The sequence below is a fragment of the Trachinotus anak genome, unplaced genomic scaffold (assembly GCF_046630095.1).
Source record: "Trachinotus anak isolate AG129_WGS33_773 ecotype Australia unplaced genomic scaffold, CSIRO_AGI_Tana_v1 ptg000016l, whole genome shotgun sequence".
Taxonomy (NCBI): domain Eukaryota; kingdom Metazoa; phylum Chordata; class Actinopteri; order Carangiformes; family Carangidae; genus Trachinotus; species Trachinotus anak.
This window is the reverse complement of record NW_027273867.1, coordinates 21,410,028-21,435,464: the sequence shown is the minus strand read 5'-3', so window position 1 is coordinate 21,435,464 and position 25,437 is coordinate 21,410,028. Positions and strand designations below refer to the sequence as shown.

At 39.2% G+C, this 25,437-nt stretch overlaps 1 protein-coding gene across 3 annotated transcripts; it reads right to left on the bottom strand.

Annotated features, from left to right (window-relative positions):
* Positions 1-747: 747 nt before the first annotated feature.
* On the bottom strand, positions 748-25,437 carry zmym4.1 (zinc finger MYM-type containing 4, tandem duplicate 1). Of its 3 annotated transcripts, none has more exons than XM_071499943.1 (27): positions 25,186-25,437; positions 21,444-22,125; positions 19,716-19,883; positions 18,991-19,067; positions 18,740-18,889; positions 17,971-18,209; positions 17,619-17,817; positions 17,004-17,207; positions 15,888-16,038; positions 15,675-15,790; positions 14,733-14,915; positions 9,652-9,802; positions 8,727-8,899; positions 8,471-8,615; positions 7,486-7,581; positions 7,345-7,382; positions 6,695-6,842; positions 6,234-6,346; positions 5,474-5,699; positions 4,640-4,870; positions 4,389-4,498; positions 4,131-4,308; positions 3,880-4,031; positions 3,423-3,537; positions 3,051-3,299; positions 2,393-2,519; positions 748-1,880 (listed from the first exon to the last, which is right to left on the bottom strand). In XM_071499943.1, the coding sequence occupies exons 1-27, from the start codon at positions 25,258-25,260 to the stop codon at positions 1,634-1,636; spliced, it is 4,743 nt and encodes a 1,580-aa protein (XP_071356044.1). In that variant the 5' UTR covers positions 25,261-25,437; the 3' UTR covers positions 748-1,633. The 3 variants fall into 3 exon arrangements, with proteins under 3 accessions (XP_071356044.1, XP_071356045.1, XP_071356047.1); XM_071499944.1 differs by having other exon boundaries at positions 1,490-1,880; positions 19,722-19,883; positions 25,186-25,409; XM_071499946.1 differs by lacking the exon at positions 25,186-25,437 and adding an exon at positions 24,904-25,079 and having other exon boundaries at positions 1,490-1,880.

The window sequence follows — 25,437 nt, the reverse complement described above, 5'->3', positions numbered from 1 at the left end:
ATATATATATATATATATATATATATATATATATAGCCTAAAGCGTGAAAAGGTAATGCTGTTTTCATTTAAAGTACTCAACAGTACACACAAGAACAGCTGAAACTATTATTTATTAACTGATTATTTGATTGGACAGAAAGTTTTAAACTATACCAATAATTATTTATTTTTCATGCAAAATGCAAAAGATTGCATGGCATTTGAAAATACTTATTTATTATATTATTTTTATTTACTTTCAATAATTTTGTGGTTTGGAATATTGGGTAAATAAAATGAGCATTGTCATTTGCCATTAGTTCTTTTACTCATCTGAATGAGGTATTCAGATAAAAACATGCAAACTGCAAACACAAAGAAATACACACAGACATTCAACACCTTAAAACGCTTTAACTGTTGATGTTTTGGTATTTTTTTTAAATTATTTATTTAAAAAGAACATACAATACAAAATACTCAGAGACCCTTGGTAGCCATACTCTTCAGACTGGGGGTTAATATAACCAAGATATACATGAAAGGACAGTACTCTTTTTATTTTCTGTAATTCCTGGGGCTATGCAAAAAGTCAATGTCTCAAGAGGACACTTTGGATGAAACGGCATGCCTGAAATGAACTTAAAACTCAGACTCTTCTGTTCATTTTAGTGTTCAGTCAACAAAATGGGTAAAATTGTGCATTATTTTCCTAATGACATGAGTCTTCAACCTTTAAGATGTGCGCTATATTCATTGACAAGATTTTTCTTTTTTTTTTTAAATAAATGTATTCAAATGAACTCCAAACATATTTTTAATCCCATCAATTGGACGCTGGTGATCAAAATATGTCCACTTCTCTAAATGAGGTAAAATGAAATATAGAAAACAGCTTGATGCTTTCATTTAACATAACAGACAAAAGTCACAGGTCACTGTAATCTCACAATCAAGTGACTATACTTTTCAAAGTAAGATTACCTGAAGAACACAGATATGAATTTGCAGTTTCTAGTATTTGCTTTGACTGAGAGACTGACAACAAATCATTGCATTGATGAATTGCTGAAAATCAATCCATACTGTGGGTTTGCCACAAAAAGTGATGGTTGGCGATTCACATCTACGTCAGAGAGATGTTTTCAGTTTGTCTTCTGGCGTGGATGTTGGTGTGCTGCTTGACAACAAAAATCAAAACTGTTTTCATTGTAGCTCTTGAGTTCTTCACTGTAGATCTCCATCCCTTCAAGAAGAAAGTTTTGTCACATGGAAGGAAACAAAATGAGCATTACCCATGAGAACCAACCATTTAGCAGACACACTGGCGTTCAGCTATGCGTCCTGCTGAGCAGTAGTAAACAGTCTGAATGCTTAGCTGAGTCTTGAATCTCAGTTTCCAAGTCCAAGCTAAACAAACACTGTGTGTTTAAAGATCTTCTAAAAATCCCTTTCAACGTGATGTTTAGGAAGTAAGATTTTCTGTGTAGTTCAGAACACTGTAGTTATGTATGTGAGAGATTTATACTGTCCATTTATGTTTATTGGGTCATGTTTAAATGAACATTTCAGTTAATCTACAACCATTTACAGCACAAGTTGTTACACCAATAAAAGGTCACTTCTGTTCTTCTGTCCTCATTGTTCTTCATCACTCTGAATCCTCATCGTCCTCCTCATCAGGTATAAATGGTGGGTCATTGAGAGTCTTCTGCTCAGTCCCTCCCTCCTTCTTCGTCCTGAGATGTAGCTCTCTCACGGTGAGGATGCGGATGAGCATGGCCTCCATGGTGCTGTCATCCAGGGCAGTGGAGGAGAACCACAGTGGACTGTTGGGGACGCAGCATCGCTCGGGGTGAAGGTAGAACAGGTTGGTGCGCTGCTTGACTGACTCCGAGCTGGATGGAGGACAGTTGTTAATGTCAACATGGTGACCAGGAGATTAAGGAGACAAACGTGTAGCACAGAGTTTCATTTTAGTTCCTGGTCTGCAACAGGAACATAACAGTCAATTGCCTTCAATTTTTAGCAAAAATGAAAACAGCCAGTGAGTGTCGTAATAAGATTTGGGCAAAGTTAAAATTTTACAGACATTAAAGGATGGGTTCAAATTTTGGTTGCTGTAATCATTCCTCCTGTTCACGCTGACTTTTAAAGCAGGACAGATACAGTGATTTCATTGAACAGGAGGAATGATAACAGCAATTTGCAATGTACATACGATGTAGATTTCAAAATGTGGCAACACACAATATTTATTCAACAAACTGGCAGCAGAGAGCAATAATGGACAATATGTCATTAAACACCAAATATAGCAAAGGTGAAAAATAACCAGAAAATTATTTATGAGATGACTTCAAACAGCCAGAGATGGCTAATGAAAGTGTTGGAGGGGCACTATACTCACCACTTGGACAGGTAGAACTCGTAGAGTCTGACAGGACAGCGGAGAGGGTTCTCTGTGTTCTCCATCATCTCCAGGATTTCCTCTTTACTCTCCTCCTCCTTACGCTTCTTGGCTGGAACCTCTGGATCTGAGGAAGACACAGTACACAAACACATTTACATCTAATATGAATCCATTTCACAGTTAATTGTTGTAGTAGAATAAAATTAATGCAGGACTGCTGGTAAAAAAAAATATAAATTAACTCTGCATTAGAAATAACATTGAAAACACTTCTGATGTTTCATAAACCAAACAATTGGTAAAATTTAGTAGTAGTTTTAATCAGGTTCAGGCTCATTACATCAATCTTCAGTTTGGGCCAGGACTCAAAACCAATCAAAACTACACAAGGTTTGTGCTGGTTTTTGAAGCTAATTTGTTTTTCTTTAGCAAAAATATAATGGTTCAAATAATGCAGATGTGACATAGATCTGATATAATATATTCTATTCCTGAACACACAGTCAGGAACCTGAATGATCTTTTGCAAAATATTTCTGCATGCCAATTGCTTGACTTCTTCAAAAACATTTAAGAAGACTGTTGTGTTTTAATAATTTTAGGCGTTGGTACGGAACTAATAGGTATTTAATTTTGACCTCAGCTCTATTGGTACCTGGCTCTGCTTCATGTATGGATATGGGCGGGTAGAAGCGCAGGAAGGTGGTCTTGGTGTTGTTCGGGTTGGTTTTGGTGCAGCGCATGACGTGGGCGAAGGACAGCTGGCGGTGCTGCTCCACCGCGGTGAAGCCGAAGTACTTGCAGCAGAAGAAGAGCAGAGTGTTGAGGAGGACGATGGGGGAGTACGCCCCCAACTGTTTACAGTCCCAAAGAAACTCCTCCTCCACACGGGAATGGATGTAACCTGACGAGGAGAACAGAGAGCGGAGATACATCTGGTCAAATGTAGGTATGTTTTCATGAGACACAGACTGACAGAGAGACAAACTAATATACTGAAAGAAAGACGACGTCAGTGACAACTCACCACTGGCTGTGATTGAGGGTTTGAAACCTCTCAGCATACTTGTGAACTCAGTGGAGAACTTGTTGTAGAAGCGATCCATGAATATGTTTTCCACACGACCATTCTCAAACAGGTACTACAGATGGACAAAAGGTTACAGATTTATAATGAGTGATGGGAACAATGAGGATGGTGGTCTTTTATTTCACTGGAGTATGTTTGCTGTTTCTTTTAATCTGCACAATTGTTGGCCAAACGACTGGTGTATTATTGTTGAAATCACTGTTTAGATTTCATCAAATGTTGGGAACTAGGGATAAAGCCGAGTGTCTTTGGTTAGGTTTTGTTAAGGAGTGGGATCGTTAAGAGTTGTTTGTCCATGTCTCAAGTTTTTATCATGTTGAAGTGTATGTCTGTTTATACAGCACATTTAGGTTCTACCAGTTAAGTGCTTGTGGCAAAACGTTGCTTCTCTTGCCTGTTGGATGCCGAGGCAGAGGTAGAACAAGCTATCGGGGGAATATGGTTCTCCGTTTGGTCGTTTCACCTCCGTGATGAAGCAGCAGAGGCCGTAGCTCAGCTCAGCTGTGGTGCATCGAAGAACGTCCTCCTTTAACTCCATGGGACGTGCTGAGATCAAGGTATAAGGAGTCCAGGGTGATGACAGGTTGAAAAATCTCAGTCAAATCTTAATATACAGACACGTATTCACTTTTTATCCAGACTTACAACCGAAGCGTGGTTTCTCCAGGTTGGGCTGAGTTTGCCTCCACTGGATCCATCGCTTCCAGGCGTCAACTCCATACTGACTCTTCAGTTTTGGGGCTTCTACAGCTATCGCCTTTTGGGAAGTGCCTCTTTGAGATGTTGTTTCAGATGCCTTAGATGACCGCTGTGACTTGCGTCCCTTAAATAAAGTGAAGAGGAGGCTGCAAATCCAGTATCAGAACTATAAACCATAGATAAAAGCAAATCTAGTGTAGTTACCCTCTTTTCCCGGGCTTTCCTGTGAGTTTGTCGTCGTCGTGGAGTGGTGGGCGGAGGGCTTGGAGTTTGCTGGGAGTGCTCTCTCAGGCTTGCCATCCTCTCCAGAGTTTCTGGCGATTATAGCACATGAAACATTAGACCGAGCAAAAAGCCAAACCAGTGTTTTCAAATTACTGGTGTCATTGAAGAACAGCTTGATTTTTTTTTTGGCTGACCACATATATTCAACATATTAATCCATCTCATCTCACCAACGGTAAAGTCAGCTTCAATGTCCATGGGAGGCGGAGCGGGAGGTGGGGGCTCGGAGTAAGGCTCACTGGGCATGCCCACAGGAACATCTATAATCGGGTTGAGCTTCTCGGGGGCGAAGGATCGACTGGGCGACCTGAAACCTGCGTCAGAGGAGGCCTCCTCCCAGTTGTTGAGGAAACTGGCCAAGTCGTCTGTATCCAAGTCGTCACTGTAGTTACTGGCGTGGTCTGTTAAAGAAGAAACATGAGTGGAGCTCTTAACATGCAGTGCAGAGACACCAAATCCTCCTCCTTTATGCTGTTGTCTGCTTATGTTATTTTGACATTAACTGTAAGAGTTTATATGCACATTAAAAAAAAATAATTGTCCAAAGACGCTAATTGACCTTTTCTGTTTAAAAAAATGTATTTGGGTAAATTTGGATGACAAAAGTGAGCAGATGGGAATTCTTTACAACAATTGATTCTTTGCCTTTGTCAAACTGATCAAAAATCATCAGAAACATATGATAAACATCAAAGTATTGTCTCTTCAATTGTCAGCAACTGAATTCAATTCAGTTTTACTCTCTTCATACACTGGAATCAATGGTGACCAATAGCCAGCTCTGTGTTGTTTGATCACTACGGTAATGTCATGTTAGAGGAAAACTGTTTTTTTTAACCCAAAGATTTACATAAAGCAAAACAAATCCTCATCTTACTCTGAAACATTTTGAGAGACTACACTTTCATCCAATGGCAGAAGTCTGATTCTCTGACACAATTCTTTCTCCTCTTTTCAGTGTTTTTTTTATCAGTAAAAAAAAGACTTAAAACCATTTCTCTCACCATCTGTGGCAGGTGCTTCGTGTCTCTCTGTCTCTTTCTCCACCACTTTCTCGTTTGGTCTCTCCTGTTTGTTGTTCTTCTCATCTTGTTCTGCCACCATCTCGGCCATGAGGATGAGCTCGGCTTCGAAAGGATCAGAAGGGATCTTTTCCTTGATCTCCTGGATGGTCTCTATGATGCGCTCAGCGCTGTCCATTGTCACAGGAAGGAACATGGGCACAGGCATCTGTGGTAGACAGGTTGAGAAAATAACAACCTATGATCAGAGTCTGTAATTTAACCAGACTAATACTGGATCTTTGAAGCTGAAACAGATATTAAAAACAGCCAACAGTAATTTTCTTTAATATAAACAAATTATCTTGATGCAAATCCTTTTTGTTTGTTTAAAAAACTGCAATCAGGATAAATACATATATATCTAATGGAGACACTGTTTTAAATGATCTTCAATCTGGTTTGGCATCTTATTCCTGCAATTTCTTCTTATTTGCTGGCTGACATATTCACTGATACCATATCTGCAAATAATATCAGCTGATGTATAAACTGGACTGGCCAGTTCATTGGTTAGGGTTAGTGATGCTGGATATTAATTACTCTAGGGTGTTTTCTAACATGCAGATCTTTCCTGTTGAAATCCTGATCATGAGATGTTTTTTTTTATTTGATTTCACTTTAACAACGTTCTACACTTCAGAAAGTTTGATGACAGCAGGATAATCAGTGAGTTAAAACTCATTTTCAGGCTTTGATGTACCGGTAGAGGCAGGCCCACAGGTTTGGGGGTACACTGGCTGTACATGTTCATGGGTACAGGCACATACACCGGCACCGGGACAGGCAGGACCATGATTTTGGGGAAGATGTCATCTACAGAGAGAAAAACATTTAAATATGAGCAGGGAGAGTGTCCTCAGTAAAGATAATACTTATAACACAGTAGGTACATTTAGTCAGGATACGTGAGGACAGAATAAAAACTTTTACAGCCAGCCCATTCAAAGGTTCTGCAATGATGAGCGGAGTCTAAACTTGAGTCGAGACCTGATGCAATAAGAACATATTTTCAGGAAAATCTCCAACGGATCTGTAAATGTTTACTATCTGGCACTTTGAGTTTGCATTGTCAACATGTCATGACAAATTTCTAAGTGTATCCAACAAAGTATTTAATAAAGTACATGAATTGGACTGCATGAGTCCAGGTGTTGCTGTTACCTGTCTGTGCTTCGACATCAGCTGTCTGTGTTTTACAGGAAACCCCTTTGTTCTGCACAAGTGGTCTACACAGAAGAGCCTTGTTCTTCAGGATTTTTGGGCCAGGAGGAGGAGGATGAGGTTTCACTGTTTCAGTCTGAATACTGATCTGAACAACAACAACTCCAGAATTAGTCATTTTCCAAACAACAAATGGAACAATCATGAGCTAAAAGCAGCTGTTACAGAGGTCTGGCTGTTTCTAAAAGCATGACATGACCGTCTCAACAGCATCGAAACACAGTTAAATCCTCATGTTGTTTTATCTGTGCAAATTTTACCTGGAAGAATATTCTGCGAAGGTCATTTTCATCATCATCAAACTGTTCACTGACACCTCTTGTAGACTCTTTAAAAGTAATTTAAACTTCTTCCTCTTACCATCTTCCAAAAACTTAAGTGAACTGGGCCAGTTCAGGGTTTTATACATTTATTTATCCTGCAGCAACAGTGTTCAATTCCTATGTACAGAATATCTGGAAAAAACTTCCAGAAGACATTTGCTCTTTCTCCCCTTATCTATGCACATTTTGCCTTCACTTTGTCACCTGTCTGTCTATAGACTATTGAATTTCACTTCATACACATACGTGCAACAATCACCAACTTACATGTCCAGAGTTCTTTGATTGAAAGTTAGAAACTGTGCCTGTGGAGACAAAGAATGAAACCTTCACAATCAAAACTGGCAACTGTTTCTCTCTTTTGAGAATCAGTACATAAATACTTGTGTGTGTGTTTTTGTTTCATACTTTGCTGGGCAGTTCTGTCGGAAGCGTTGGATCTCCCCGTTAGAGGGCCTGCAAGTGAGATGACGTTGGCGATGACAGGCGTGGCCTCACCTACACCTGCAGATCCAAGAACACAGAGGAGTCAGCTGAGGCTGTGCCAGGGCCCGTGCAACAGTCAGGGCATTTACATACACTAAAGTGACCAGATTACTCAGAGAAGCCTGGAGAACACGCTGACATGCACTGCAGTAACCTGAATCTGTATATAAGTCAGTCTGTGTCTGAATATAACAAACAGTCAAATCTTCTGTGTTGAGACCAACTTTTTGACTTTTAGAGGCCACTTTGACACTAGCGTCAGTTTCAGTTGGACTTTGAGTGGAATTATTTTAACCTTTTAAAAACCTTTGGCCTTTGTAACACTACTTCAGGTGTGTTTTGGTCTGTATCGAACTCAATTCTTCCTCAAAGTTATGTTTCCCTACTTTTACACCTTCACTTTGCATGAATCACTATAAAGTCCCAATGTCCTACTTTGGTACTGTTGCTAAAATGTGTCAAGTTTTTGTGCCATATGAAACTATAAACTTTATTAAGCATAAATAACCAAGTCTTAACCACACAATTTGATGAGGTTTTCTACCTTTGCTGCCTTTAGCTACCACTAGATGGCACAAAAAACTGTCTACTAATAAGGACAGCAGGTTTAAGTTAAGCAGAATTAAGTAGAATATATAGAAAACCCAAATTTAATATCTCCGTATACTGACACAGGGTCTCATTCACTGGACTTAAACTGCTTCAATTTTAATAAAGAGAAATCGATGTTCTCCAGGAGAAATTTACCTGACAAGTCTCCTACTCTGAGGTAGAATTTTTTTTTACTCTAAAGTTGTAATTCTGAGATGAAAAATTGTCTGATTTCAAAACATTTTAAATAAAGATCCAGACATGAATTCAAACAACGCAGGAAATCAGAAAGTGAAAAGGCAACAACACCACACACCTTTGAAGACCTCGCCCTGTGTGGCCACCTTGTCGCTGCAGAACTGTAGCAGACAGCTCAGGTCACAGAAGTGTTTGACCTCCCCGAGCATGGGGAGACTCTGCTTCAGTTTCCCTTTGCGCCCGCAGGTGTCACACTTGGCAACCTGAGAGAAAACAGCGAGTAAACGTTAAGTTGGAGCAAACCAAGATCATTATCATCATCATCACCACTGTTTGTGTGTGACTCTGACTTTAATGACAGCGTTCAGGCTTACGTGGCAGAAGAGCATGGTGTATTTGGACCTGCACTCCTCAGAGCAGAACTCCTCCGTCGAGCCTCCGTACTGCGCCGTCACCAGCTTCTTTGACACACAGTGGCAGTAGACACAGGAGTGACAGTGTTTCCCCCAGTTTTTAGTCAGGTCGTGCCTATAGAGGAGCTTACAGCCTGCGAGGAGGGAGAGGAGAGGCTCTAGGTCACTATCATGGTGCAAATGGATGGGAGGCTTGAGGGGGGGTGTAAGACTTAAGACCCTTCTCCTTCAGAGTCCGGTGTTTCCTGGAGTTTTAAGATCCTAGTCAAGACTTTGACCCTCCCAAAGAAGGTAAAAAAAAAATCATAAATATTAAAATGTATTTTCACATTCATGGCCAGAAGAAGTGTTTAATACAATTTCACGCACAAACATGAAGTGGATCACACAATTTCTACAACCTAACCAGAGGAGCCAGAGGGGGGCGGAACCATTTCTAATGCTTCAATGCATGATAAAAGAAACTATAATAAAGTCTAATTAAAATGTTATGTTTTGTGATCTGTAATCAGTGCGTCTGACATTTATCTGCTGTCAATAATCCCTCGAACATGATCAATCAGGACATGTGCAGGCTGCTTTTGATTATCACAGATCTTGGGCTGCTTTCAAGTGTTGCACCAATGTGTAAAAATTGTGTGGGTGTGTGGATTTGGTGCAAGATCAGTGATTCTCAACGACCGGCTCGTCTCATCCTGCGAGTTTTCCAAGCAATAACAAATAAAGAAACAAAGTAGTTATGAAACTAGAGAAAGGCCCGAATCTCTCACTCAGTATATTGACCTTTTTATTGCTATGTTTGGTATTAGAGGCTGTGATAGCTCGGTAAAGTCTCTCTCCCTGTGGCTCTGACAGGTTGTATTTTCCATTAATATCAGTCTCTTACCGTCGCTGCAGAAGTAGCAGTCTTTGTTGTTAATTCTCTTGGCGTCTCTGGTGATCTTTTCGATCTTACAGTATTCACACACGCTCGCCACATAGTTGGCCTTCTTGAACTCGTGAGAACAGTCCACGCTACACACAAACACCATCTTGTCCTGCACACACACAGAGTTGATATAAAGAAATAAATGTCAGTGTATATGTCACATATTCTCAACTCTAAAATTGTTAGGTCTTTGAGGCACCAACTAAAAAATGGCTGCTGGTTTGTGATCAATGCAGGTATCTTGTTTTTGTTTTTGTGTGTTGCACTTCAATTCACTTATATTTGCATCTCTAACTGATGTCTGCCTTTTATGATTTCTTTATTTTTTGCGTGCCTGATTCCTGATTAAAATGCATAATCATTATTAAATCATTTTTATAGAACTAGATTCTCCAGTTTTTTAGTTCTTATTTTCTAATATTGTTAACGTCAGACATTGAATGCCTGCCTGTCGGACTATACGAATACCATCTAAAACATCAGCCCTGCAATAAATCCTACCTACATGAAAGTTATAATGTTCATTTTGTGCTGGAACTGTTCAAAGATGTGTCAGCTCTGACTCTTTGTCCATCTAATCTACATCAATGACCACAGGCTAAATAACAAACACACTTTTCTGTATAACACAATACAGTTGAACCGCACCACAAACCACATCCTCAAAAACGATCATAAACTTGAATCAACACCAGTTTCAACACAAACTGAACATTAAAACTTCAGAACTTCAGAATTTATTGCAGGACTGTTGTATTGGACTGCATCAGTTTAACCTTGGTGTACCTAATAAACTGCCAACTGAGTGCAGGTCCAGGACTTCATCATTCTATTCCTTGAAAGAAATGTTGTAATTTATGATTCAAAATGTTGGAAATAAATAGAAACCAATAATAGAAAATCTGAACAAAGTGTGATACAGAGAACAAAAGGCAGCATTCTTCACTTATTTCTTTACTTTTTAAACCCATCTTCAAAGTCTCCTCTCTGCCTCTGGAGACACAAAGATGTTTCTACTGTGCAGCAGGAGCGTGAAAAAGTCAAATGTAATTCATGTCAGATATTCTTTAGACATTTTAGACAGGTAATAGTCCTTTCCACGGTGAAATGAAAAGAAAAACAAAACAGAGAGAGGCTGTGTAGTTTCACTGCAGGTTTTATTCTTCTATTACAGTGGATTATGAACATATTTGGATTCAGATTAATCCATAATGTTGGTCAACTTGTTTCACTTTCATTGCCACTGCTCTCAGTTTGTGTCCCATGGTGGATTTTATTAAGACTGGCTCCATCCCCTTGAAGTGTCTTTGGACAAAAGCTACAAAACATCAAAGAATTAGCCCTCATTTTTAGCAACAATAAATTATTTTTCAACCTCACTGTATAAAAAAAGTTTCTCACCGATAACGGCAGAGACTTTGCTTTTGGACAAGGCTGGCTTCACCAATGAATTTGGGAACGCTAACTTTTTCCCAGAAACTGATGACACAGCCATCTCCTCTTTCGTGAATAAAATATCCATCAGGTCCCTGGTCATCTGCCGAAAGTTTTGCCTGTTGACAAAACGCAGTTTTTCCTTTGGAATTTGGACACCAAAGCCCAAATCAACCTGAAAGAGAGGAAAAGTTTAAGTATAAGTTTAATTTACTAATTCAGACAATCCCCAAATATCTGTAAAAATGAAAATGCTGAGACAGGTCTGTTAAGTAGTTGTAGTGGTAGTTCAGTGGTGACCCACAGAGCTCATGTTTTCCCTTTGCTTCTTGTTTACATTACAATTTTTAAATTATTCATCTTTAATTTACTGTAGATAAGAACATAAATACAAGGCTCATGTAAATCTGAATCCATAGGATAACTAATCAATTCCAACTCTAGTCTTGTAACACAACACAGAACATTAATTGCCAATTTGGTGTAACATTTTATCACAGATGAGAACTTGAGAAATTAATTAAACTACATTGGATTAGTCCACTAATCAAACAGGAGGCACTTTGATTACTTCATGTCCCACTATGATCTCCATGATAACAGAGCCCGTAGGCTCACAGTGCTGGTTGTTCAATAACATTAACAGAGGTTTTTTTTTTTTTTAAGAAAGGTTTTGCCTCAATATACAAATATATTCAGCATGGTGGCAGGACATAAAACCGTATGGCAGAGGTCACTTCGAGGTCACTCACCATGTTACCATCGGTTGGGTTGTGGAGCGGTAAAGGTGCAGCAGCAGGTGCAACACCAATCCACGGTGGCTTTGCCTTATCTGACATTAGAATAAAAAACAAAGCTAATCAAATGACACGTAAACCACTGCAACACTGCATTTAATACTTTTGTAAGGTTCTTAATGTCCAGTTTTTGTCAGCTGCATCACTGTTGTGTATGTGAAGAACATTTCTGAGGTCAGTGCGCGGTGCTGTTGTAAAACATTTGCATCTGCAGGGATGAACAGAAGAATGGAAACACACCCTTCTTCACCAGAGACACTTTCAGCCTGATGTTCTCCGCCTGCAGCTTTTCATTCATATTCTCCATCCTGTTTACTTTGTCTTCCAGATGCTTCACTCGTCTCAGGAGGTCGCCAACAACCTGAATCATCTTTGGGGGAAAATAAAAGTCTTTAATCTTTCCTACAACATGATTTAACTTAAGCTGACAATGATTCTGAACAAAACAAATAAGCTGTTTAGAGACTTTGCTTAACCTAATTATGACAGCTGAAATACTGATTTTATATATTATAAACATTTCCAGTAAAGACAATAGGAACAAATGTGTTTTAAAACGATAACAAGAATACTTGAGATGACATTGATAAGTATGCAGGAAAAACTTCACTCCTCTGATTAAAGTCCTGATTTTTGTATATATATCGTGTATGATTAAAAGCTTTCAGTTAATTTCTGATATGTCAATAATAAATACAAAATTAGTGCAGATGAAAATTAGCTGTGAGCCAACTCTGGTACTGTACTGTACACGGACCCTCGCAGATGAGATGAGATAAATAAATGAATGAATTACAATATTTACAAAACCTTTTACATTTTCAGGTAATATATTTCTTGGAATAAAGAGCATGGTTGGTGGTTTGCCCCGATCATCCTCACTACTTAAAATCTCATTCACCCTTCTTCTTCTGTAAACTTTGCCAATCAGGGATAATTATAAACAAACTAAGCTGAGCTGCATTAAGACCTGCTGTCCATGATTGGAGTTTGTAATGTGGATGTGACTGTCATCAACAATGCTCTTTTAGTACAAAATGTTTTTTAAATAAAAAACATTTTGTACTAAAATCTAAGCAAAAAAACAACAAAAAAAACTCTTACATTTTCGGTTGTGATGCATGACGGACTGTGGATCATCTGAAAAATTAAGAATGTAAGTTTTATATTCATACCATAGACCATTAGTTATAAAAACTGAGAATAATACTAATAATGTCGATTATGAAATACAATTATTTATGCAGGTAGATTAGATAAAATCTTCAGTCAACCCTACATGACTAATATTTAACAGTCCAGTCTGAATATATAACAAAACATAGAAACTTGACTGTTTATAGCAGCTTATTAAGATGGTCAATATAAAAGGCAACTGTACAGCCCATCTGCCTTAAAATATATCGTCTCTTTTTAAATTACAAAGTCATGCGTGTTGCAGTTTCACCTGTCTCTTTGGTGCCACAGGCTCCTCCACATTTGAAGCAGGGGCCTCCGGACGCTTCCTTTCGCTCTGCTCTGTATCTTTGGGAATCTCATCCGACTTCCAGAGACAGGAATAAGGTATAGTAAAATAAGAAGAGAACAGCTGAAGAAGACCGTGAGATGCGGTTGAAAGCTAAGAAACCTAGCGATGGACCTTTGAGTTTAGATCAAACGGACACTTTCTATTTTGGGCACGTGGATAGAAATATATGTTTAGGTTAAGTTAAATTATCAAACCAAACCTATGTGTATTTATCTGCATAAATCTACTGTATTTAAAAACTTATATTCTTAAAGGAAAAGTTTTATATGTTAGGAAATAATCGTTTATTTGATCTCTGGTGGAGAATTAGATGAAAAGATGAACATCACTGTAATGTCTTCTGTTAAATATGAGATGAGAGCCAGCAGCCATTAGCTTAGCTTAGCACAGTGGCAGGACACAACTTGCCTGCCTCTGTTCATGTTTAAAAAAAAAAAAAAACAAATCAAACAAACAACACGTCTAAAGCTGACTAATTAACATATCATATCTTCTTTATTTAATCCAAACTCAGTGTAAAAACCATTTCTCGATTTAATAGCAGTTCTGTGCTGGACTGTAGCTTCCTGTTTATCAATCTTCTCGTCTAACTCGCAGCCAGGAAGTGAATAAGCAAATTTTTCAAAATGTCCCAAAACTATTCCTTTATCTTAAATATGTCTAAATAAAGATCATGTTGTTTTAAGTTGTTTAATAACACGTTAAAGTTCACACCAGCAATCTGAAACTATTCGTTGGTCCTCATATTAAAGACAAGTAATAATATAGAAACTTATTTCAGCATTCAGATGCATCATGTGCAGATTTACAAACGGCTATATGGAATATACATGTTTTCTGTTTTATATCTTTTATATAATTCATACTTTAGGCTTTAGCAATGTCTAAAACATTTATATCATATGATTTAAGTGTGTCAGGAGGCTTTCTGTATCTTGTGTTCAAGTCTGTATTTTCTACGTTTCAAGATAAATTTCATGCACCTACTGTGTGACACACCCGCTGTGTATCACACAGTAGGTGCTCATCAGGTGCCATGGAAATCTTACTGTGACTTTATTTACTTTTGTGGACTTCAATAAAATCCCCCAGGTCTTGTGGGGCCATTTGAACTTTCACTCTACTTTCATGTGGAATCAATAGAAAAAGCTGTTCATGTAGTGATGTGTGTAAAAATCAAGAGGCCTGTTCTGAGAATAACAGAGCCCACACCAAGTCGAGTGAACCAAGCTCTTATTTTAAAATACACACACCTCACACACACCTCACACACAAGTTACCTTGATCTGGATGAGCTCAGGTTTGAAAGTTATGCTGTGGATACACTGGGCGCAGTTCAGTTTCGGGGGCCCTTTGGAGACATCTTGCTGAGCTTGGATAGGAGTGAGGGACTGGATTTGAGTGGATCCGATTGGCAACTTGGTGAAAACGTTCACGTGTTTCTGTGACTTCTTAAACTTCTCCTGCAACCAAGAAAACACAACACAAGTCATGTTTGAGAACGACTGCAACAAAGGTACAGTTTGTAGTCTACAATAAAACATGTTTACTACAAGGGATTATCACTCAGTAACAAACAGGCCACTTTGATTTGAGCTGTTACAGCTACAGCTTCTACTTGATTATTTAAGATGCATTATTGTATTGACGTTTATAAAAAAGCAACAAGTTGCATCCACAAGGCTGCACATGTTTTCCAGACAGTTCAACAAATATTGTGCAACTACTACTGACTCCTCTGAGACTGCAGGAGCAGAGAAATTACATTAAATATTTCTAAATGCAATGTAATCACTCCAAAACTATAAACCTTTGCACAGATTTCCTGCAGAAGGTTTTCTGCCTTTGGCAACTCTTGAGATATGGAGTGTTGTTTTGGGCCCCTTAATATGTAATCAGTATGGTTTGAATGCCTCAGCCTATCTGAGTATTGCTGACAATGCACTTCCCTTCATATATCTTCTCATGATAATGCATCACTGAAAAGGAAAAGTCCCAAATTAGTTTCATGAACTTCAGTGGCCTCCCCAATCACCAGATCTGAATCCAGTTGAACACCTCTGGAATGTGGCAGAACAACTTATTTAAAAGGATTTCTTGAGGACAGATTTGGAGAACTGACACCTAAAATCACAGGTTTTTAATTCTAATGCAACTATATTCTCCAGTGCAAAATAATTTAAGTCTTAATTTTGCATTTTAGAGTCAGTAAACCCCATTACCTGAAAAGCCATGACACATGGTAGCGTGCAGAAGTTCCTGATGGTGGTATCTGACATGGCTAGGTGGTAGGCAGGTACCGTGTTTTTCCCACAACTATCACAATTCAACCGAGCACCTGGAGGAAAAAAGAAATTAGTTTTATTAGGGAAATGTGGCCAAGGGTGAAGTGTTAAATGCCACCATTAAAAATAAATGAGCCTGTTGTCCTGTACCTGATGCGCTGACAGTTTGAACCATGAATGCCATCACACAGCTGCTGCTACAAAAGAGGTTCACCGTGTCATCGCTGTTTTTGTTGTCAACCATCTCTGCGAGCAAACGGGTCGTTCGACACATCGTACAAGGCAGAGTTATCTTTGTTTTCTGTAATGATAGAAGAGAGACTAGAGTTATCACCTCGTGGTTATATGACTCCGCAGCAAAGACTAGTTTCAGATTACATCCCTGTTTATTCAGAGTCATATTAAAAAACAACTATTTGTGTGAAATTTTGTTTTATTGCTGTTTGAAGTCTTGAGTTAAGGCTAAAAAGTGTTTTGTAAGGTCACAGTGACCTTTGACCGCCAAAATCTAATCAGTTCATCCTTGAGTCCTAGTTAATGTTTGTACCAAATGTGAAGAAATTCCCTCAAGGCATTACAGAGATATTACGTTCATAAGGCCAAAACCACATTTTGTGAGGCCATAGTGACCTTTGACCTTTGACCACCATAGTCTAATAAGTTTGTCTTTGAGTCCATGTGGAACGTTTGCACCAAATTTGAAGAAATTCCTTCAAGGTGTTAATAAGATGTCACGTTCACAAGGCCAAAACTGTGTTTTGTGAGGGCACCATGACCTTGACCTTTGACCTTTAGCCACAAAAACCTAATCAGTATGTCCTTGAGTCCAAGTGAATGTTTTTACCAAATTTGAAGAAATTCCCTCAAGGTGTTGCTAAGATATTGCATTCAAAAGGTCATAAATGTGTTTTGGTAGGTCACTGTGCCTTTGACCTTTGACCACTGACCACCAAAATCACGTCACTTCATCCTTGACTTAAAATGAACGTTTGTGCCAAATTTCAAGAAGTTCCGTCAAAGCGTTACTGAGATATCGTGTCATCGAGACTGGGACGGGCAGACCTGAAAACAATGCGCCTCCAGCTCTGGCTGTCGGCGGCGCAGAGGCGTAAAAATGAGAATCTAAGTTACATCATGAGAACAAATCTCTAATTTTTCCTTTGACAGTTTTTAGCTGCGAGTCTCTGAAGGAGGGAATTCAATCTACACTCCTGTTGTTTGCAAGGAGTCATCTTAACCTTTCATGTTCCTGTTAGATGTTCATACCTCTTTGTACTTGGTCAGACACTCTGTGTTGCACAGAGTTTTGTTGCCCTCGTCCATCTTCAGCATGAGCGGTTTGCTGTGGCAGTAGGAGCCGCAGTTTGCGCAGCCGGCCAAGGACAGGTTGTTTACAGTACGGAAACGGTTAAAGCAGGCGTCGCTGCAGATCTTGTGGACGGCGCCGCTCAGGATCACCTCGTGTTTGCTCTGCAGGAGAAATGATGAAAGACCAGTTAACGTTATTTCAGAGTTTCAACTTTTCACTCACAAAAATGCTGATTTTAGGTTCGGATGGCTGAAAGACTGCGTGTACTACCTCTGCATTGTTATACACAAAAGCTTTTATTGTTTAAAGTGACCTAATAAACTGAATCCTATGGCACAGAAAAATCTTAAATAAAGTTAAACCTGTAGATTTTATTTACTGTCTAAAAGGACCACACTGATTTTAATAGTTTTACTGGGTTTATTATTGTTGCTTGGATTCACTGGAAGAAGGAAAAGATACAACAATTTACACAATTGTAGATTCAATTGCTGATTCTTCAGTTAGTTGATCAATAGAAGTTCATTGGCAACTATTTTGATAATCGAACATTTTTCAGGCCAAACACTCACAATGCGGTATCTGGTACACATGCTGCAGAGAGACTGTGGTGCTATTGGTTGTGGTTGGCTTTTGGTGACGGTGGATTTCCTGTAGTTGGCGGAGTTTTTCTTGTAGTTGAAGGAGGTCAAACAGTTCTGGCTGCAGAATTCCTTCATGACTCCTTTAGCATCTGGAGCCAGGATGACGTCCTGAGGCCGAAATATCAACCTGAGAGAATGAAAAGAGATTACGAACAATTCAAAGTCCAAATTCAGAGATATCTGTACAAAATCTACAGGTATACAGTCAACTGCTCTGCCTTATCTCAACTTTTTTAAGTATGGAAAGATGCAACACAACACTGCTTTCTGTTGGACTAACTTTTGGCAGTTGTGGCAGATCTTTGTGACTCCTTTGACAGTGGGGAGAGATGTGGTGAGGCAGGCGGTGGAGCAGAAGAGCGCCGGGGAGCCCTTCCTCTGAAACGCCGTCTGTCCCTTCATCAGGTTCTTCTTGCAGTGGGAACAGGACATGTGCGAAGACGAGGGGTTGACTTCAGGCAGCGTCTGTGTTTCTGTTGTTGGAGTCACAGAGAAGACCGATCCGATCCTCAAATCCTCCTATAACAAGAGGTCAGAGGTCAGTGATGGCCTAGAGATTCTGGATCCACTCCATCCTGACTCAAGGGCTGGTATAAGATGCTATTGTTGTTCCTGGATCATTCACATATTCACAGCAGCAGATGTTCTTTCTTTTAAATGCCAAAAATAGGTGAGGGGAAAACAATCATTACTTCCAGGTTTGTGGATACTGCTCCGGTTCAGTATCTCTTACACTCATTCTGACTTTTTTTTTTTTTTTACAATTATAATCAAAAGGATTAAGATCGGGAACCTTATTATTGTGCGCAATGAGAGTTTCTGGTAACAGGTTAAATGAATTAGAGGAATGTGTTTCTACCGCAGTGCTCGTATCAGTCTGAACAGAGCCTCACTTAGTGTTTAACTAAGTGTCTCTGGGGGCTTGTATAACATGATTGTTTTGTGAGGAGTTGTTTTATTGCTCAGCCATGCCACCTTTTGTAACAACCCACATGTTTTTGTTGGGTAAAACATTCATAAATCCTCGTGAACAGAGGTGTGTGACCCACCCTGGCAGTATTAGGCTCATCCTTCACACTTGCTGTCGATGCAGAAGATATTAGAGCCTGTTCGTACTCCTCGTCTACAGGCTCATCCTTCACCTTGACCAGAGGTGGTGAAGGAGACTTGGTTGCCTGAGTTGTTGCATGTAATCTCTCCTACAACGGAGGACAAAGACAAAACCAGCCTCTTTTAACGTCCTGATATATATGATGTAGAGAAGCACAGCAATGTTCCAGATTTCCTTACTCATACTTACGGTGTCTAATCTTGGTATTGACAGTTTAACTACTTTCATCCCATTCATCATGGTCGCAGGTGATGAGCTGTCTCTTCCTACATGAACATAAGCAACATGTGAATAGGTTAATTGTGAATAAGGGTGCAGAGTAAGTAAATACATGCAAATAGTAGAAAGGCTCTCAGTAGAGCACAAACACGCTCTCTCACCACATGTGGATTATTACTTGCACCAAACTATACAAACTTATAGATCTCAACACCATAAACATGTCTGATTTTTTTTTTTTTTTTTTACATCAAGATCCAAAAATTGTTCCCTGATAAACTGAGAAAAATCTCTAAAATCAAATCAAATTTCCAAGATCTGCCCGTTTAACCAGATTCACATCAAAATTTAACGGATTCTTCCCTGGCCCATCTACAATCCTGCTGCCAAACAAACAAACAGACAGACACAGTGAAAACATAAGCTCTTTGGCAAAGGTTTTGAGCAGGTCCACACATCCTTAATGGATCCTGTGTTATTCTAAAAATCTCACTTGTTGGCAAAATTGTACAAGTAGGATGAAAATTTCATTTTAATCACACTCTTGATTATAGGAAAATATCTAAGTGTGATTTATATGGTCAGATAACTGATGGATAAGACGCATCTGTGTCCGACCATTTTCAACAATACATTTACACCAACTTCCTGATTGGCTGAGAGGATCTTAAGACGTTTCTGCTGCAGTGTCTCACCTGTACCTGTACTGGCCGTGGCTTCAGACGATGGGGACGAGCTGGACTGCATCATATCTAAAGCCACTTTCACGTCCTCCACTTGCTCCTCCTCCGTCAGTGGCGGCAATACAGTGGGTTTCACATCGGCTTCCTCCTCAAAAGAGTTACTGTCCTCTGCCACTGAGACTGAGGGGAAATTAAAACACAGACATTAATGGGACAGTGTAGACCAGTGGCTTTAGAGCAGCAACTTCTAAATAAAAAGACAGTCTTGAAGAGAAGCAGAAGTCAAAGGGTGAATTCTTCCCGGCTGAACTGACTCTGGAAAACACATGAAGTCATCCCAGCTCTGTGGCTCCGACAGGTCAGTGAACTCAGCAGAGTGAAGCGAGGTCAGTGGGTTATAGGTTATTTTGCATACATTTTAAAAAGACAGTGCTCTACCCCTCTGCAGCCATAGGTGGATAACAGGGCAGGATTTTAAAAAATCTCATTTTTTATTTGAATGATCTAATATTGATTCTTAAAAATCTCACCACTGATCTTTGACTTCTCTCAGTAAACATGTTCATCTGCACTAGATGTCATGTGTGCACTGCTCAAGTGCTTCAGTTACAGTTCAATTAAATGTAAAACATCCACTTTCGGGAAGCAAGTTATTATAATCTGCACAAAAGGTTTATTTTAAGTTAAAGAGCAACACAGATGATAGGTAGCTGTGTTAGCCACACTGAGTCACAGCAGTCCTGTAAACTGTGATGTGAATAGTTACTGTCTATGTGGACCTGCTGCAGTTTACAGACTCAGGATGGTTAACTGACTGTGGCTGTCTCATAGTGAATCTAAAGATCACGTCTACATGAAGGACAGACTGAAAAAAGACTGTTTGACACTGAGTTTGTTGGAGAGACATCATCTCTGGCTACAAGTCGAATGTGTGGATTCTTCTCTGTGCAATTCAATTTTATTTGTATAGCGCAAATATACATTATCTCAAGGCACTTCACAGGGTAAGGCAGAGAACTTACTTTGCTTTCAATCTTCCTTCCAAAGAGCTCATGATCAATTATCACCTCTCATGCACAAAGAAAATAAATGTACAGCAAAACTTTGTTAAAGCCAGTTTTACATGGCTGAGGAGATCGTCCACATGTCAGATCAGTGTGTATTTCTCTCTCAAATCACGGGAGAAGGAAGTGATTAGACCCTTTGTCTTAACAGACAAAGCCTGCAACTAGTGATTGTTTTCATTATTTATTTCTCTGCTGTTTGGTCTATAAATTGTCAGCAAATAGTAAAAGCTGCCCATTGACTTTTTCCAAAGTCCACGCTGACATCTTCTGATGTTTTGTTCTGTTCAATTAGTCTAAAAACCAAACGTGCTGATATAAAACAGAGAAATGGAGAGAAAATCCTCACATTCGAGGAGCAAGAATTTGCACATTTTAGCATTTCTCCATGAATAATAACTCAAAAGACGACTCAGTTATCAGAGTAGTTGGTGATTCATTAACTGTCCATCTACTGACCGGTTAATGAACTAATTGTTCCAGCTCTACTATCAATCATTGTGATCTTTTATTCTGAAAAACCCATGAAAGTAAAACTGAGTGATGCTGATAAATATGAAGCACAAAAATCACAACAAAGGTCTGTCTGATGTGAAGTATGGATAATAATAATTCATTAGTAATTAATAAGTAATTAGTAATTAATAACTGAGAAGCAGAGCCTGTTTTATCTTACCTGTATTTGAACTGGCAGGTGAGCGGCTGTTTTCCACATCCATCAAACTGTTCTGCTCCTCCTCCTCTTTCATCTGAGCTTCTTGTTCCAACTGATCCACTGTGCCGATGTCCATCATCTCATCGAGGTCGTCAGCTGTAGAAAACCTCAGTTTACAGCCACAAGACTCTGTTTCCTGCTGTGTGCCGACGTCCTCCCTAGAGTCAATGTCTTTGTTTCCGTCTGTGTTTGTTGTCTCCATATCTGTGTCCTCACTCACATCTGGTCCTGCAGGACATTCCTCTAAACTTTTGTCCTTTACTGCAATATTTTCTTCTTTTAACTCGGACTCTTCCCCAGTTTTCACCTCAGTGCCCTCATTTCCAGACTCTGAGGTGGTACCTGGCTCTCCACTGTCAACCAAATCTGTTCCCAGTGTCTCGTCTGTGGAGACGGACGACTGTGAAGATGATGGATTTTCAGGAGGTGCAGATGTCGGAGGAGGGACCACAGCTTTCTCAGTTTTTTTATGTTCTGTTTCTTTACCCTCCATTTCTTTTTCAGTAGCAACAATATTGTCCTCCTCTCCGTGTTCAGACAGTCTAGGAGAAGATCCACGACTAAGCTCTGGCTCTCCAATGTCCCCCTTTGCTTCTGTCTCTGAAACAGCTTCCATGGACTCTCCATCTGTCCCCTCTGTAACCTGTGTTGGACAATAAACAGCAAACGTTATGAATGTCCATTGTTATTTTTGTCCATTTTTTGATTTTCATCTTGTGTTCCAGAAATGTGAGGTTTTTTTTTTAAAATTAAATTATTATTCTATTTATTTATTATTCTTTCATATTGCTGGTTTTGCCAAGTGTAGAACAACTAAACCAAAGCTGCCATTGATTGCTTTTTACTTTTTCACAAGTTTCAACTTGGTTTTTGAGGTAATGCACAGCTCTGACTACCCTCTTTATCTAAAATACATTCTTGCTGTTAATGAAGCTGGACATTGTCTTATTTCTCCTCAATCACAGAGCTGCATTTGGCAAATATGACCATCATTTAAAAGTGGCGTCTATAACATTAGCTTTAGATTCATCAATTTCCTTGTACCGTTTTATTTTTTATCTGTGATATTCTGATGAGACCTTTTCCAAGTTTATGTTTGCAAGTGCCAGTTTCATCTTGTCAGTATTTTCTGTGGACATACTGTGAACACCCTGGCCCCTTTATTAGGTACACTTACCTGTACAATCCAATCAAATCTAGTGCAGCAGCTTTGCCACATATTCTACCTTTATGAAGCTCAAAATGCTCAGTTTTGTTTTGTTTTTTTTTTTAATCCAAGATGTGTTAAATCAACTGTATATTTATTTATTACTGAATTTGTAGTTTGTGGAGGTGTTGTACTGAACTGTTTTATTGAAATGTGTTTGTTCTATTATTCCCTCCTTGGGCAAAACAGCAGAAACACTTCAACACAACTGTAATCTTCAACCTCATAATAAATACATAGTTAAATTAATACATATCTGACAGTGTCAGTCAAAACTGAACATTAGTATCTTTGTAACAGCTCAATTCATGGCTGAGCTGTTGTATTAGATGTGCCTATTAAAGTGGCCAATGGATGTACATTTCATTATTAGCAAATTTAACAATACTGGTTTAACAAATGAGGTACGGAAACGTCATAGAGGACAAAGCATCAGTACAGATTTATTTAAAACAGGGAGAACAATTTAATGCTCCCTCTTGTAAAAACAGTGTGTGGGGGAGTGTACGATAAACTTTTCTCAGTAAAATATTTACCCCACTGAAGAGGTTGCTGGGTTTGCATGCAGACAGTAAAATGACTGATTTTAACAGCTTAAATTAAGCTTTAGAGAGAGAATGACGGTTTGTTTTTCCACTGGCTTATGAGTCTGTTGTGTAAACAGTAGAGCTGGGAATCAACTCACAATGCCATCACAATATTTCAGCCGTGACGATCATGATGCTACAATGCAGGTACCTGTGATATTTTGCAATAGAGTCAACTTCAGTATCTGTGACTAAAAAGGAAACTGTAAGTCTACAAAACTTAAAAGTTTGAAAAGCAGGGGTCAAATATTTCGAGGGTGGGAGAAAAAATAATTGATTCATATAAGAATCAGTTCATAAATCTAATTTTTTTGTAATTTTAGTGAATAACGTTATGTTGAATGACACAAGAAAGGTGGAAGTTAACACACATCTCAATCTTCAATGAAGACAGGTGTATAGACACTTTTAGGGTTTACTGACTTAATAATCAGCTTTGCAAAACAAAAGGTGAAGTATCTTGTTAACACTTCTTACCCCACCACCTACAGACTCATGTTCACAGAGCACAGGACTCCAGCACTAACAAACAAGACCAGATGATCAACACAGCACTTTAGAAACCCTTGACTGACGCTGGTGAGCGTGGAAATGAACTCAGTCAACAGTCTGTTTCCTTTCAAGAGTTAAGTAGTCTGCACATATTGGATAGCGATGGCTCTCTCTGCTGCCGGAGATTTGTCAACAACATATACTGCAATTTCTGTTTTCACAAAAAGCATTTCATCAGCCATGTTGGTCAGTACGATTCGCTTTCATTTCATTATTTACATACAGGAAAAAGACTCTAAGATGCGTTTCCCACCCCACCTCCCATTATTTTCATTTAATCAAGCTTGGATTCAAAACTGACTCATGACTCCAAGAATAGAGATGAAATCAAATCGATTCTCACCCGTAATTCAACTGTTCACAGAAGCTGCTGTTGGGTTTAAAATCTTCCTGCTATTAATCTGATCTTATCATAACTTAAATGACCGGAAGACAGTGAACGCCTCATCTTTCAAATGTGCTGGTGATACTTTGGTTGCACAATACCAGGAAGTAGTAGGAAGATTTAGTGACACTGGCTTTGTTTTTATAATTGTGTGCAACAAACAACCGTGAATTCAGTCTCATTTAATTATGCAACAGCAGCTGATTAACACCCAAAACAACTGACTGCTACCAAGTTGCTGTGCAGCTAGAAACCCCTCACTTCTACATCCGCTGAGGAAAGCAGTAAAAAAGAAAAGAAAACAAATGATTATCTGATAAAACGTCGAGTGCAGCTACAAAGGAACCGGAGAGTTTTATTAGAAGTTTTTGTTTCAGCTGAAATCACAGGTTTAAGGCTCATGGTGCGTGCACACACCGACTCCTGCAGGATGCCCGGCAGGAAAACGAGCTGAACTTTACAAAGAAGCGATGACAAATGCGATCACAGTGGACATGCATGTGTAAAAAAAAAACAGCTATAGCAAAACAGAGGTGGAGAAAATATAAACTGATACGACCTGAGTGTTATTTTTCCGTGTTTTAACCGCCAAACAAACGCGACATTAAGTTAGCTTACTGGACACTGGACAGTGTAAACACAACCAAGCTAACAGCACGGCAGTCAAATGCAAATGAGGGGTTTAATTACCTCTGTCCGGGTCGCTTCCTTCAATGCATCCATGATTTGATAATATATTTAAAAATTAAATGACCTGTAAACACGAAAACAACTAGCTCTGTTTGCTAAGCTAACGCTAGCTTTCTGCCTGTTCGTTAGCCCACTGGGGTTAAACCGCCTTCACAGTGTAAATATGTTCACACAGCACGAAGACGAACCACCGAGCTGATTAAATAACAGCTGTAGTTGGAGTTTATCTTATAGAAATGTTGTAATGTGCGTATACAGCCGTAACAACGTGCAGAAGATTACCGCGCCAGAGACTTGGACAGACGGGACTTGATTGGTGGCCAGTTCGTGTCCATCGCCACTTTCCGTAGCCGCCATGTTTCCTCCAAAATCCAGATCCGTCGGGTTTTTGCAAATAAAATAAAATACGATTCAGCGCCTTTGAAACAGACTCTATAACTGAAAATCACCGAATATGAGCGGTTCACTGCATCGTCTGCAGCCACGGTAGCTTGTTGCAGGGCGCGTTTCTTCTTCTGTTGTTTACTTTTTGGC

What these genes read in the sequence shown, in the direction of transcription:
- zmym4.1 (XM_071499943.1), bottom strand. Translation starts at nt 25,260, where the DNA reads ATGGCGGCTACGGAAAGTGGCGATGGACACGAACTGGCCACCAATCAA. An exon ending in CTGTCCAAGTCTCTGGCGCG is followed by an intron (nt 22,126 to 25,185) that starts GTAATCTTCTGC and finishes TGTCCAACACAG; the next exon opens with GTTACAGAGGGGACAGATGG. An exon ending in GTCTGACCAAGTACAAAGAG is followed by an intron (nt 16,039 to 17,003) that starts GTATGAACATCT and finishes CTATCATTACAG; the next exon opens with AAAACAAAGATAACTCTGCC.